This window comes from Chlorocebus sabaeus, chromosome 10 (assembly GCF_047675955.1).
Source record: "Chlorocebus sabaeus isolate Y175 chromosome 10, mChlSab1.0.hap1, whole genome shotgun sequence".
In the NCBI taxonomy this organism is placed as follows: domain Eukaryota; kingdom Metazoa; phylum Chordata; class Mammalia; order Primates; family Cercopithecidae; genus Chlorocebus; species Chlorocebus sabaeus.
In genome coordinates this window covers 27,595,987-27,612,723 of record NC_132913.1, presented here as the reverse complement: position 1 = coordinate 27,612,723, position 16,737 = coordinate 27,595,987, and the positions used below count along the sequence as shown (strand labels likewise).

At 31.9% G+C, this 16,737-nt stretch overlaps 1 protein-coding gene across 1 annotated transcript in view; it reads left to right on the top strand.

The window, feature by feature from the left end:
• Nucleotides 1–16,737, top strand: part of LRP1B (LDL receptor related protein 1B) — a 1,897,925-nt gene that overhangs the window by 1,777,058 nt on the left and 104,130 nt on the right. Inside the window, exons 76-77 of the mRNA XM_073019651.1 lie at nt 1,069–1,188; nt 3,133–3,374. Coding sequence (XP_072875752.1) covers nt 1,069–1,188; nt 3,133–3,374 — 362 coding nt within the window. The remainder of the gene's footprint in view (nt 1–1,068; nt 1,189–3,132; nt 3,375–16,737) is intronic.

The following is a 16,737-nucleotide window of genomic DNA, read 5'->3' as shown; positions in this document are numbered from 1 at the left end:
AAAAGTAGAGGAGGAAAAGAGAAGAAGGTTAGACAGTTCCCTAGAATAATCTGGCCTCAATCCTGGCTCTTCATAAGCCCTTAAAATTAGAATCATGTGCCAAACTACATGACTCTAATTAAATCACATGAATACTGCCTGTGATTTATTTATTTATGCTCGTGATTTAGAGTTATGTATTCATATATAGGCATGCAGTTTTTTGCTTGCTTAATTCACATAATCTCAATACAGCCCTTCTTGTTACATAGTCACTTCATATATATGAGTCCAGAAGTGTATTAGAGATGCACCCAAATCTTTGTTCTCTGCCAGTCATTGTGCAAAATCTGGCAATGAAAAAGGAATGTATCATAATTTATGTCCTCAAGGGACTGACATTCAAGTAGAAGATATGAATATGTAACCACATTCCTGAAATATAACAACAGTGTAAGAAAGAAACACCAGGAGAGCAAAGACTGGAGGAACTAGTGATGAATCATCACACTCATATATCGTGGAGATCAAGGAAGGCTTTATTTCAGGTGGATCTTGAAAGATGAGTAGAAATTCTGTATGGAAACGTGGGCAAGGGCATTACAGGATGAAAGAATAGCCCATGACATCTGCAAAGGCATGAAGGTAGGTCATCACAAACAGCTTAGAAGAAAACCTCAAGGCAGGTCTATTTGCGTGAATGGAAATCTATACAACAAACCCCAATGGGGGTACAAGTTTATCTAGTAGCAAACCTGCACTTGCATCCTTGAACTTAAAAGGTAAAAAAATAAGTAAACATTTTAAAACAGAAAAAAAGAAGCCTCAGGGAAGTTTGAAATTGATGTTTTAATATTCTAAGTGGATTAATAAAAGCAATGGCAACTGATGAATCTTCTAGCACAAACATTGTGAAAAATGATTATACTTTCACAAATATGGCACTGCAAGTCACAGATTAAACATGTGAAAGGACAATAAAAACTAGTAATATGTTAAAGAAAAATAATTTTGCTTTTTTGAAATGTGGTAAGAATAGGAGTATGAACTGGGGTTCTGATGATGCTATTTTGAGCTCTTCTTTTCTAGACATCAATGAATGTTTGGTGTTTGGCACATGTTCCCATCAATGTATAAATGTGGAAGGATCATATAAATGTGTGTGTGACCAGAATTTTCAAGAAAGAAATAACACCTGCATAGCAAAAGGTAAGATTATAACCACTATCGCAAATACTATTACAATTTTGTTGTAAACATTTTATGGAGAAAACCATTTGCTGTTTCATTTCAGCGACAGCTTCATTTCTCATAAAATAAAAATATTTTTAATGATTATTAATTTGACCAATTGGTGAGTTAATATTAATGAATTTAATCTTATATGGCTTATGGAAATGACTATGAAATACATGGTTACTGTTAAAATCACATAGTGTTCAAAACAATTTTTCAAAAGGGGTAAAAGTTTAAAAGCCAGTGCGATAGAATGTGAAGTATCTCTCTTGATGGTCTGCTCTAAGGGAATATGATAAAAATTATGCCCCTGGGATAAAAATAAAAGGTTAAATATTAGCATTATAAGGAGAAAGGAATTTTGAGTAAGGATTTTAAGGGTTTTAAAACAAGATCTTTCTTTCAAATTTAGAACTCCTCCACTTACTAATATTATTTTTTAAAAAGATTAAATGATAGGCCAGGTGCAGTAGCTCACGCCTGTAATCCCAGGACCTTGGGAGGCCAAGGCGAGTGGATCACGAGGTCAGGAGTTCAAGAACAGCCTGACCGACATGGTGAAACCCCGTCTCTATTAAAAATACAGAAATTAGTCAGGCGTGGTGGTGTGCACCTGTAGTCCCAGCTACTTGGGAGGCTGATGCAGAAGAATCGCTTCAACCCAGGAGGCAGAGGTTGCAGTGAACCAGAATTGCACCACTGCACTCCAGCCTGGGTGACAGAGCAAGATTCCATCTCAAAAAAAGAAAAACAAGCAAACAAACAAACAAACAAAAAGATTAAATGATAAACTATGGTTCTGGGCAATTGTAGGTATAAATTTTAATATTCATATGTTTATGCTAAATAATATTGTAACTTCAATATTGTTAGCTGCAAGGTATGATTGGACATTATTATTATAATAAGATTGTTATTACAAGAAGAAAAGGATGACGTAATGGATCAACTGTGGGCTATAGCATTAGATATACTTGGATTGGAATCCCAGCACAGCACCTTTTAGACTGTGTGGTCTCGAGGAATTCACTAAAGTGTCTGAGTCTCAGTTCAGTTTCCATAGTTATAAGAAGTGAAGATAAACTGTGAAAGGCTTAACATAGCGTCTGACACATAATGAGCATTCATGCATTATATAATGTTAATGAGAGCTATTAACATTACAGAGCTGAAAGGCATCTCATGGGGTATTATTATTATTATTTATTTGCAGAAACTGTATCTGCAATCCAACCTCTCTTTAGGGCTTCATTAATATTTTAATTGATATTTTTGGCATTTGCTTTAGGGTTTTACTTGTCAGTATGAAAATGATATTAGTATTCTATTGTAGATGTCAAAAATTTAGAATGTTTCACTTAGCAGGATTCTAGATAATTTAGAGATTATAGAACTTTAATGTAATAAATGCTGATATCTTTTTATGCTAAAAGTTAATAAGTACTTAAGATGTATAAATACAGTAAGAGGAAGATTCTTCATATCTTAATTTTTATTTCTTAGCCTAAAGTAATGATCACTCAGGTTCATAAATTAAGTACTCAGAAACTTTAGAAGCTTAATGAGTATACAACATAGCACCTGGACATTGACAATTGATGCATTATAACCTACTGTATTGTGACTTATCAAATAATAATCTCTCTTCATAAAAAGGACATCTATATGTACATAATTTCTAGCCATAAGGAAAGATTGGCATTAGAAAACCTCTATCAATAATTATTATAAATATTTAGTTAAGTGGATATCAGAAATAATAAGCCGTAAAGACTAAAAGATAATATAAAGCTGGTTGATTTTTGAGGAAAAACTGTATTAAGAATAATAATTCAAGATCATTTAAAAGTACAATTATTGCTTTTAACATTAGTTGAAATTTACTTTATTTTTGTATTTTATTATAATAATCTCCAGGCTCTGAAGATCAAGTTCTCTACATTGCTAATGACACTGATATCCTGGGTTTTATATATCCATTCAACTACAGTGGCGATCATCAACAAATTTCTCATATTGAACATAATTCAAGGATAACAGGGATGGATGTATATTATCAAAGAGATATGATTATTTGGAGTACTCAGTTTAATCCAGGCGGAATTTTCTACAAAAGGATCCATGGCAGAGAAAAAAGGCAAGCAAACAGTGGCTTGATTGTAAGTAAATACCGTTATATATTTGAAAGTCCATACCTTTCCACCAGCTGCTTTTTAAATAAAATGCATCTATTGCAATATCTAATTATATTAATTAATATATTCAATTATTTTCCCAATATTTTCCTTGTATAAAAATAATGTATTTCTCTGCTCATTCATTCTCATAGCTGTACATGACTTATTTTAGTTGTACGCTTTTATGTTTTTGCTTTAATGTATTTGACTTATATATAGTATAATAATGCTAATGAATGATACCTAACATCTCCAGAACATCTGCTCCATAGTGCTTTACAATTATTACGAATATAAGCCTTTTTATCATGAGATGAGATTGGGAAACATCACATTATTTTTACATTAGAAAGTAGTGTAATGCAGGGATAATTGTTTCTCTTCTTACATTATCATAAATATACTTCTACTCTAGGGCAGGATATCAACTCAATGGTATAACCATTTCTTCTGACTCCTGATAACTATATTTCAGGAAACATCCAAAACAGAAATATTGTGCACTTGTGTATGATGGACATGTTGATAATCATGGTTTTTGAGAAAAATAAACTGGAACATGTTTCAATTTATGGTTGTAGACTATCCCTTTTTGTTGTTTCAACTTATGGTTGTAGATTATCCCTTTTTGTTTTAGGGCATGTCAAGTTATTGTGTGTTTGATATTTTTAAGTAACCTGGAAGGAAAATGACAGATAAATATGTATTTTTATAGGGCCTGGCCCATTCCTGTACAACCAAAAAGTCAAGTGCTGTCCCAGCAGGATGTAATTGAAGCTTTGTGTTTAACAAAAATTAGAGGTTCCTATCTAGAAGTCCTCCCTACTTTTTCTACTAGCATCTACCATAAACACTTGAACTACATGAATCCATTTGATGCAAGTCTGGAACATATTTTAATTTTATCAGCAGTAGATGGCAATATGCTGGTTTTAAAATAAGCTATTGTAGCTTTCAAATTCAGATTTAGATTAACTTAGATGAAACCTTTGAGTAAAAATCCATGTATACCAGAATTGTTCAATTCCTATTTCCTCGAACACAATAGCTACGATTAACTTTCGTTAGCTCTAAAACAGAAATCTGCCTGTTGAAAACATTGCTTCTATGGTAACATGGCATCTGTTGTTAATGAATGAATAAAGAGTACATACTGTGGAGTTATATTGGCTGAGTTTGAATCTTATTCCTGTTGCTTACTGGCCTCTTAGCTTCTTGGTACTCTATTTCAAGAGGTTCTAGTGATGATTCAGTTTACATATTAGTATATTAACTATATACTAAAATTAATTGTATATAATTACATGTAACTAATAAATAATATACATTAATTATATGTATTTTATATACTAATGTTTAACTGTCTAGGTACATAGGAAGTACTATTTAGATGCTTGCTATTAATAGCAGGATGATTCTGTTGATGATGGTGATGACATTAATAACGATGATTGGCAAAATGTTCTCTGCTTCGTATTAGCACATTAAACATTATTTGCAAATTACATATCTGCATTTTATAATTGGTAAAGATAGACACATCTTTAATTTGGGCATAATTTTTCAAGAAAAGTCTTTGTTTTTATTTAGCTTTGTGCTTTGGGGAAATTGATTGTCCTTTAGTTCAGGGGTCTCCAACCCCCACGCCATAGACCAGTATCAGTCTGTGGCCATTAGGAACCTGTTTGCACAACAGGAGGTGAGCAGCTAGTGAGGGAGCATTACCATCTGAGCTCTGCACACTGTCAGAGCAATGGTGGCATTGCATTTTCACAGGAACGCAAACCCTATTGTGAACTGTGCATGGGAGGAATCTGTGAACTGTGGATGCAAGGGATCTAGATTGCTGAGTTCCTTGTGAGAATCTAATCCCCCACCCACCCCATTCGTAGAAAAGTTGTCTTCCATGAACCTGGTCCCTGGTGCCAGAAAGATTGGGGACCGCTGATCTAGTGAACAGAATTCACAAAATTTATTGTAGATTTTAAGCCAAATTCACTCAATGTTTGGTAACTAAGTTTTCATTCTTATACACAGAAATGTATTTATGTATTTTACTTGAATATTTATTTATATGTATATATTTTTACATATTTTATCTTTATTAATGTGTTATATAATTTTTCATATTCAATGGCAAAGCTTGATTAGACTTATTTGAATAGAATATAAAACTTTATTTACTCTTTTAATGATAGTAATAACTTGTGTTATATCATCCAGACTTCCTGTGTTTTGCTTTTGTTTTCACCTCTCTATTTAAATCTCTCATGACTAATAGCATTCACAAAGAGGAAAAATGGATAACAGTAGGAGTGCATTTTCTACTAAGGAGTCCATCATAACTAACTAAATGCCATAATTATATGTTTGGAACCTCTGAGCCATGAGTTTTAGCACTATAAGCCAAATTTCCTAACTATTCTAGCCAATACATTATTTTTAAAAATACTTTAGAGCTGCACTGATAAAAGCAACTATTTAACTTTGCTTCCTAAATCTTATTGTATTCCTGATATTTCAATATTATAAAGACAGACTAAATCTATTATTACCACCTTAGTGAGTAATATGAATTGTAGAGCAATTAACTTGAAAGATATATCACATATCTGAGTCTCAGCTTACTCATCTGAAAACAACTATAATATTGAAGTACACAATTTCTACAATTCCTTTGAGATAATAAATATATTTGATTTCCAAAAGATGTATGGCATATCATATATCTATCCAATTATTATCTGGACAATTTGTGTTTATTCCTCTGAAATCTGTCTTATGTATTAATAATTGATTTTCTATCTTATGAATTACTCTGCCATGTAAACATTGGTTCTTCTAACAGTAACACGCTAGTCATCCCTTAGTTTAAGGAGCATGCAATCTAATTCATCTTGTAAGTTTTGACACAAATATTAAATAATACTGATTGAGACTTCCCCACCCCTTGAAAAATAAAACTCAAGATTTTTTCCCTAGACTAATCATGGCACATTGATTTCTATCTCTGAATCAATAGACAAGGGAGAGAAAAATCCACAAATCAAGCTATGAATACATTAGTTGTAACTCCATTATCAGTGAACCAAATGGAAGCAGTTAGCCATGTGGTAGCAGGATGTTTTAAAAACATACTTGCAGATACTAAAAATGTTGGAATAGTTCAATTTCCATAAAGAGTATAAAATCTGTTGCATCAAAAACCAGAAGAATATTATTCAGACAACTAAATGTTAAATGAAGTCCATTCCAAAAAAAAATGGTTATTTTTCCATATGATCCTGTTTCATTATTATTAGTATTATTATTATTTTGGAAATTGTGAAGGAAATACTCTTCTGTAATCTATGAAAATGGTTAGAATACTAATAATTATTATAAATTTAAATTTCAAATGCAGACCAATTTGTTTATAATTAGAAATACTTATGATTTTCTAATCTTCTGGGCTATACAAAAGGAATGGATTTTTTTCCTTTAAGAAAATAAATAATTTAAAACTTAAAAGAGTGACATGATTTAATCTGTACATAAGGCATAATGAGACTTCCGAATTTTAATTTTAGTACCCAGAACAGAATATAACAGCATTATGCAACAATTGTACATGCTCTTGGGCAATTTATCATTTTTAGTATGAGATTCTATACGAAAAAGTATATGAGGGGAAACACTATAAAGTAGGTTAATGTTGGGAAAAATGCAAATAACTCTAAAAGTACAGATTAAATTTTTACCACTAAAAATCTAAATATTCCTAAGCAAAACAAATACTCAGATTTATCTGATCTACTTGACTTTGAAAAGTAAATATGAGATGTCATTTTGTGGTATGTTCTCATTTTTGTAAATAGTATGTTCAAGATAAACATGCTTATTATTTTACTGATTAATAATCATATCTTTTTCTCAAAAAGTTGATTACGTCTTTTTGTTTTCCCAAAACACTTTTAGCAACATATCTATTTAAGTTATTCCTAACAGGTCTCAATTTTTAATTGAGGTATAAACCTCATACCCAATATATGAGTCTCTGTGTATCACAAGCACACACACACACGCACACACACACACAAAAGTGCATAGGTGTGCATATGCACTCACAAATAAGTGTGTGTGTGTGTGTACAAAACCACTTAAAAGTATTGTTTCAGAACATTTGGGTACTGCTAAAAATTGATAGTCATCTGAGTTCATTCAAATCAGAGTTACAATCATTTATTATGATTACGTGGAAAAAATCTAAAGCTATCAGTTCATTACATCATTACAATTTGTAGTTTTATTGTTGTTAATTGCACAAGACAGGCACTCAATAATACATATTGACTCTGGTAAATGATAATGTAACAGTTATGATCTAGTCAAAATTTTACTAAACAAGTCAAAGAGGTATAAATTTGACACTTTGCTATCATGGATTTTTAGTTCCTTAATTAAACAATATTTACTCATTAAAAATATACCAGTGATAATTATTATATGAGTCTACAATAAATAATGCTGAGGAAATTATTAATAAAAAGCATAGCATTTTAGGGGAAACCAGTCAAAATTTATTCATTCATACCCAAAGGCTTATTTAAAGCCTACTTGTTAGTTTTGGTGTTGGGTTTTTGGAATACAATAATAATAATAGAACTGGAATCTTGCTTTCATGGAGCTTATTTTCTAGGGAAGAAAGAGAAAGTTAATTAAACTCATAAGTAGATCAATACAGAAAATTCCAATTTTTAAAAATGTATTAAAGGAATTAAATAATGAACTAAGAAAGAAAAATTCAGATAATGCAATTCCCAAGATAAGATGAGTAAAGGCCAATTTGAAGAGAGAAGATTTGAGTTGTGATGAGAAAGAAGTAATACTATTTTATATATATACATGTATATGAGTTATGAGAGGACATGAATCATAAATATATATATTTATGTATATATGCTATATGCATAACATTAAATTATGTTATATGTATTATGTATATATATTTATATGTGTAGATATACATATACACATACATATATATATATATACACATACATACACAAACATATTCTGGGCTAGAGATACACATTAAAGAATAGCAGAGTAGAAGATGTACATAAAACTATGAAGCCAGATTAGATTACCGGTAAGAGAAGAAAGGAGGAAAAGAAGGACTGCAACCAATCTCCCAAGCAAAATAAAAATGATGACAAGGAGTAGTCAGTGCATTCAGAGAAAATAAGAAGATGTAGAGTTACAAAAACTGAGAGAGGAGAATATTTTGAGAAAGAGATCAGGGTCATAATTTTAGTATACTTCTAAGAGATCAAGTGAATGATGACAAGGAAGTATTCAACAAATTTCGTGGCAGAGATTCATTAAAGACCTTAAGAAATTTAGGGTATATGGAGGAGGCAGGCATCAGAGAGCACAAGTAGGTATGATTTCCCACTCATTTAGAAATATCTGGAGATATTTTTGATTGTTACAACCGGGAGACTACTTCAGGTATCAAGTGGGTAAGGCCAGAAATGCTGCTTAACACACTACGATGGATAGGATAACACACTACAAAATATCCTGAGCAAAACATTGGCAGCAGTGAAACTGAGAAACCCTTCACCTCAATATCAGCCTCTCCAGCCAGGCTTTCAGTAGATACTTATTTTGTCATGTCATATTATGTAATCACAAGCCTGTAAAATAAAATGATACTAAGGTGAATTACCAATGTAGTAATTATTTAATTGGTGTTTTAACGTTTCTTTTTTTCCCTCACCTACTCATTCTCTTTTGCTTGCTCCTTTTCTTCATCCGTCTTAATAATGAAATACCCCAGGCTCAGACCTTAGTCCTCTACTCTCTTCCCTTACTTCCTTGTTGAGCTCACATAGTTTCATGGCTTAACATATATGGACATGTTAACATAATTGATATCATCCCCTGTCCAACTGCTTACTTTCTTTTTCTTTTGTATCTTAAAAAAAATATTGAAACTAGAATGCCCTGAAATAAACTTCACATTGTATCCCTCAAATCCACTTCTGTAATCTCATTTAATGACAACTTTATTTTTCACATGTTTAAAATAAACATCTTGGAGTCATTAGTTGTTGCTGATTCCTTTCCTTCCATCATAACTAATAAATCAGAAAGTCTTGTTGAATACACCTTCCAGGTATGTCCAAGAGTGGGCTACCTTTTATTAGCTTTGCTGAGGGCACCTAAGTTTGATCCAGGCATCTTTCTTTTGAATTAGTTCAGTAGCCTCCTAACTTCTGTCCTTGCTGCACTTTTCACTCACAATCCAGCAGTCAGAATGCCAAAAAGTGAAAAGGATTCTTTATCCTGTTTCTTCAAAGTCCACAGCCCTCTTAATAGACGATCAATTTGTTCTGTACTATACAAATATTTTTCTATAAATTTACATACTGGTACATCTAGAGCATTTTTAGAAGCTCAAGCTATAATTGTCATAAAATAAACTCTATATATTTAAATATATACAGCATATACAATTTCAAAAGTTTTGATTATCATCACAATCAAACTAATGAACATATCTATATGACCTCCAACTCTTTCCATATGGTCATCTAATTCCCTCAGTAATCTATTCCCCCAGACCCTGACCACTTTTCTCCCATCACCAGACAACTACTGATTTGTTTTCTTCATTATAAATTAGTTTGCTCTTTCTAGAATTTTATGTACATAGTAAGTACCCTTTTTGATCGGTCGTCTTTCACTCAGCACAATGATTGTGAGATTCATCCATATTGTTTCATATATCAATAAGACATTCTTTCTTTGGCTGAATAGCATATTGTTATGTGGATATACCATCGTTTGATTAGCTATTTACCTATTTATGAACTTAGATACTTGTACGACACTAGGGTTTTTTCAATATGTAGTAGAATTGTATCATACAAAGTCATTTCTGCTGTTTACTTTGTTCACTAAACAAGTTTTGAGACCTTACCGTGTCAGCTAATTTTACCTATGTCATTTTTTTAATGATTGCACTCATAGTGTAAATATAACATCCTTCATTTCAATATTTATATTTTGAGAAACATAATTTGTTTGATTTTGTCTTGTTATTGCAAATAATGTCTTAGTGGTCATCTTCAAGTATAAGGGTAACAAAGCCTGTATTAGATAGTCCAGGCATTTTATGAAGTGAAAATACTAGATTAAAGAGTATTCAAACTTAATTTTGAATAAGTACTTTCAGATTGCCTTCAAAAAGACTACTTTTAAAAAATGCTCAATATGTGAATTTGAATTTTTCCTAATGCTATTGCCAAAATCGGCATCATGATACTAATAAACTTTTGCCAATTGTTTTTGATGTGTATTTTCTGTATTGTGAAGTTTGAACACCTTTTCTTATGTTTAATTAACTATTCAAAATTCTGCTTCTTCCAGGGGTCTTATTTTGATCTATGCTTATTTTTTCCTTAAAGTGTTTTGTTTTCCATAAGATCTTATTATGCACTATTTATATACTGTAAATAGAGTTTTTGTAAGATATACACCCCACACGCACAAAAAAAATCATTTCCTTCAAATGAATTTGCTTTGTTTCTGATGATTTTTGCTATATAGAAGATTTGCTTTTTATGTAGTCAGATCTGATTGTCTTTTCCGTCAATGCTCCTGGACATCACGTCATATTTAGGAAAGTCTTTTATCCAGAACATGTACACACTTTCTATTCTTTCTTTTAATACTTCTTTTACTTTTAAATATTTATGTTTCTGATGGATCTGAATGCATTTATGTGTATATGGTTTGATGTAGAGATTTAACTTCCACCCTAAATATTAAATAGTCTTTCATTTCTCTAGTGATGGAGTAGGTATTTCTATTGTTCTGTGGTACTAAACTCTCAAAACGTATGCGTGAATATGGAGTCCCCATCATAGTCTTTGGATTTCTTTGTGGATCTGTGCCGCATGAACATATTTTAAAAATGTACTGTAGCATTAGAGCGTATCTCTATGTATGAACTCCACAGCCATTCATTTGAAAATTATTTGAAAATCTTGCATTTTTATTTCTAAAATTGTTTTAGACTCTTATTAGAAGAATAAACACATTAGAATTGGATTGCTGTTGCATTGCATTTTTAGATTAATTTGTGAGAAGTCATATCTATTATGAAATCCCTATGATAGAGATCCTAATAATCAATCATTCTTGTGTCTGAAGGGTTTATAGTATGTCATGCATAATTGGCCTTACCTGAATAGTATTTTTATAACCATAGTAAGAAATATATGATTTTCCATGAAAGTTTAATTTCAAAGCTATTTTTTTGCTAGTTATATATTGCCTAACAGGAAATGTGGTTATGTATCTTTCTCTCAAACCTTAAGGAATAAAGTTGTTGTATATACTATGAAAGTTGAAAGAATAATTATAAATGATGTATATAAAAATGAATTCACAAATAGTTATATAATACATAGCCTCACTAGCATCTGCTATTTTTTGATGTTTTAATAGTAGACATTCTAGCTTGTGAGAGATGGCATCTCATCGTGGTTTTTTAGATTCCATATTTTGTCCACCTTTGTCTCAGAAAACCATCAATTTAACTTGCACACTCTTCTCCCTGGAGTTCATTAAGTTAATCTCCTCTGGTTTTATCTATCCACTTTTGACCCGCACACCCAAGCCATTCTCCACACCATAGCCAAAACATTCTTAAAACATTAATCTGATCATCATATGTCCCTAAGTAAATTCTTCTACTGGATATCCTTTTAAAAACCATTGGTTTACAAGCCTCTTAGTCATTTTCAGCCTCATCTCCCATCACACCTCTCCCATTTTCTTACATAGCTATAAACAAGCACATATATATCCCCAAACACAAAGTTCTGTTCCAGCCCTATATAGGCCATATTTCACTACCAAGAATGCAACTTTTTATCTTCCCTTCAAAGTCATTTACGTGCTATTTTTTTCTGTCTTCCTTAATTTTTCCAATTAACCAAAGCTCCTTTATTAAAAAGACACCACTTTTATTATTATTATTATACTTATTATCACCATTGAGAATGATCTTGATCTTGTTGAAGCATCAGAGATCTCATCCCACAGAATGTGTTTTCAGGTCTTCCAAAGGCCCTGTTGTCATTTGAAGGGACATGCTCAAAGAAAGACTGAAGAATGTTAATTTTATGCCTAAAAAGTAGCCTACAAGGTGACCCCTTTATTATTCTGGGTTCTGTTTAGACTTGGAAATTTTATTGTCAGTTTAAGGAGTAATAAAGTGCTAGGAAACTATAATGAAGCTGGCAAGAGAATGATATATGAAACTCAGCATTTCCTATATTTACATAGCACGTGTGCACATACACACATATTCGTAATCTGAATGAATTTGATGGATGAGAGACACTGAGATAAAAGAACACAATTTATTTTGTGTATCTCATATAAATCATGTATATACACATGTACATCTGCTACAAAGACTAAAATTCCTGTTGATCCACAAGGAACTTACCTAATGATTCTGGAAACACACTGTCATTTGCTTCTTTAACTCTTTTCTATGTGTTTGTTACTGTCTTCATCCTCTTTCTGATAGATACACAATATCTTTATTAAATTCAATTCCTTTTGGTGCAAACTGATTATATAAAGAAGTTATGTAGGTAAGATAATTGATCGAAATAGGCATGAACATTGGGAACACAGGTGATAGAGACAAACTGAACACATCTAATAAAAGGAGGGCGCAGCAGGTAATTGGCTCTTCTATTCTGGAATGTTAGCCCGGTTTCGATATATCAAACTGTATGACCTTAATTTTCAAGAAAAAAACACAAAACTTTGGATATATAATGTGACATTTTAATTTTAAAAGTTAGAATCTACTTTTTTTTTTTATTTTAACTTAAATTTACTCCTCAACCAATTGTTTTGATAGGCCTACTCTCAGGTAACTCCGAATTATTTCTCGAATGTTATGCATGTTTAAATTGTAATTGTCAGAGGTATTCTACTTCCTTATTTCCAGGTCACTCACATATGATGTAGGATAATAGCAGAATTACCAGCCCAAGCACAAACAAATTATTCACTCACTAATGCCTAAAAATGAGTGATTACCGTAGATATGCATTTAAGGCTATACGAAATGCAGACTTACCCAGAATGGATAATATTTCGAGCTGTTACATAATTTACTGTTTAGGAGCTAGAGATGTTCAAAGATCATGTAATCCAAAGTCTTTGTTTTATACACCTTATAATATGGAGAGAAACTAGGACTAGGATTTAAATCAGTTCTTCTGATTCCAAATTCAGTGTGTTTTCTAATCTTCTGTGATATCTTTGTTTTTCTGATAGTGTGAATAAAAGTTTAGAGAGCCAGTCTTTCTCTTTATGGAGGACAGAGGTGAATCAGGAATAAAAGGTTAAAGAACACTGAAGAAGCTTTAAAAAAAAAGAGTAACAGAGGCTTAAAAAAAAAAGTAACAAAATCACATACATTATTGAGTCTTTAATTCAACGACAAATTTGGTCTTTTTAAAAAACTGTCTGAGAATTACATCTGAAGTTTCTTTTTCATCTAACAGAAGATTATTACAAGTTGACATCGTCCTAATGTAGATCGTTGCAACCTTAAAATTATTCAGATTGGAATAATCTATTGTTCAGTATAAATCATAAATAGAAGCCAAAGTTTTTTCATCTCTGCAATAGTTTTTTTTTTTTTTTAATCTCGTACACATTCTAGCTCTAAATATAACTTTTTCTTGGTTCTCTTAGGATTTCTCCACTGCTATGTGAGCTCCTTGACTGACATATGAAATATTTGGATATTTTAATAACATGACTAAGTCAATAGAATTTAGTAAAATTTAGAATTTGTGTAGTTATTATTTTACATCCACTCATTGGAAGCGAATCTGATTCATATTTTGAGAAGCAAAATGTCAATAGTCTTTTCATTTAGCAAAATATCCTACAGAGGCATCCACACACAATTTCTTGAGGGTGGTTTTACATCTTTGTTTTAATATAATTCCATTGGGAGATAAGTAACTTTAATAAAATTAGTTGAATTTTCTATTCTTAGATATATACCAAGATGAAAAACATCACAAATCAATAAAATATGTGATATCACCTCAGTTTATCCTTGTGTAAACTAAATTTTCTTAAAGCATATTGCTAACAGTAAGAAATTTATTAAAACAGACAGCAGTATTTTCATGGCTCAAATGCTTGAACTCCCCTGTCACAGATTTTTCCCTTTTCCTGTTTTAAAACAAATGTCTTCAGTGACTTACATCTTCAGTTTATTGAAGCTGGAATTGTGACAGATACCTTACAATCTACACCTATAAAGGATTAGTAATTTAAACTAGTAACCTCTAATTTTGTTACAAACTGTCACTTTTTTTGTAAGATGTAAGGGTTTCATTCATTTGACTAATGCATTCCTACAAAGGATGCCTCAGGTCTCAAAACCGGCTGTGTATTTAGAGAGCTTATTAGAAAAGAAATCATCTGTCTGAAGAAAGCAGCCAAAATGTGTCTTCCACTCTGTTCAACAAGATGAGAAATACCCTTTTGTTGTCAGGGAAGCTGCATGCTCCTGCCGTCTCTCAAACAGGACACGTTTAATTAGCGTCTCTATTTCATGGGTGTACCTGTCTAGTGAGCTAGTCAATGGGGCAAATGAAAGTTGTATATTTTCTTCTCTCCAATCTGGTGTGCTTGTTTGTTTTGTTTCATGATTTTTGAAGGCAAGGAGCTTAGCTCTCCTGTTCTGTTTTCCCATGTCAATCTTCATTTCCACTCTCAGAATGTCAGTGTACTTATCCTGTGTTTTTCCATTTTTCGTGTTTACCTGATTGATTTTAGTACCTCTCCTTAAATAAATTGTGTGATCATAATATGAAGATCCAACAGGGGTTTCTGCCTTTCATCGTCCAGTGAAAATCCATTCAATATAAGGCTCCCTTTTATATGGTTAATACTATTCAAAATCCTGGTCAAGATGTGAATGGTAGAGATTATTTCTTTCCTATGAAGCTCAGTACAAAGGGTGATTTCCTAATTTGGCCATAGGTTGAGAGTAGGTTAATAATATTGCCACCTTCTTCTGAGGGAGGTTGTCTTCTTCCGCCTCCGCTCCTTTCTTCCCTCTTCCTCCTGATTGTCTTTTGTTTTGTTTTGTTATTCTCTCTTCATTGTTGAAAATAAGTATTTAGTTTACTCTGAGTCACTGAGGATGAACACCTGGTAACATCTTCACCCTCTGCCATTATTCTCTGAGAATCATCTTGTCATTTATGATATCATAACCTTAGGTTGAATTAATTGCATGTGCCTATTTTTTACCCCATATTCTAACTACTTTAGTTGTTACTTGAATGACATTAGAGATTCCTTATTCCAGAAGAAGGAGAATAAATGTATATATTAAATGGCTCTGCAAGTCATCAATATATCTTGTACTTATCATGAAAAGTAAGGTTTTTTTTTCTATTTCTAATCTATGTTCTTTACCCTAGAAATGTGACCTAAATTTATCCTTCTATAATTCACCCTTAGTAAAATCTTCACCAGCCTGTTTACCTGAAAAAGTATCACCAAATCAAACTTCTGAATGCTCTACGAACATTAGGAAACTGGATTATTAACTGTCATCAGTCTAGGGTTAGAAGTCTAAAGTTGAAGGATAATCAGAATTTTTTGAGAATGAATTTAATGAAATGAAAATCCTAAATTCAACAAAAGTGGAACTTGCATGGAATGTGACATATTTTATCAGGGATACCATGAGGATTGAAAATCAGGTATATACATTTACATCTCACAAATGGAAAATAGATACTTTTTCTATGTTCACTCAGACAAAGAGCATTATAAGTTTTGTATCATAAAGGTTTGTTTTACTAGTGTTGGAAAATTACACATATGCTTCAACAGGTTTAAAATAGCTTATAATGGTGATTTTTCCCATTGTCTTTCATGTTTGTAGATTTATGATTCGCACTGACATGCACATGTCATTTGGTGATATATTTACTTTTAAATGATGACAAGTTGAAAATAAAAATACAGTTAGCTTAAATCATACTGGAGCATTCGACAATGATTTTTTGGTTTGACTAGGACATTTATATTCCAAACATCTGCGAACATTATTTATATAACATTTCTAGAGTATACTGTATTGCAGAGTGCTTTACCTTTAATTCAGATAACTGAGATATCACTGGGTATATGGATAACATTTATTGTTAAAGTTGAGAAATAGGGTAGTACAATTTCATAATTTCAGTTTTAACGTCCAATAGGTCAAAGAACTGATGATAAA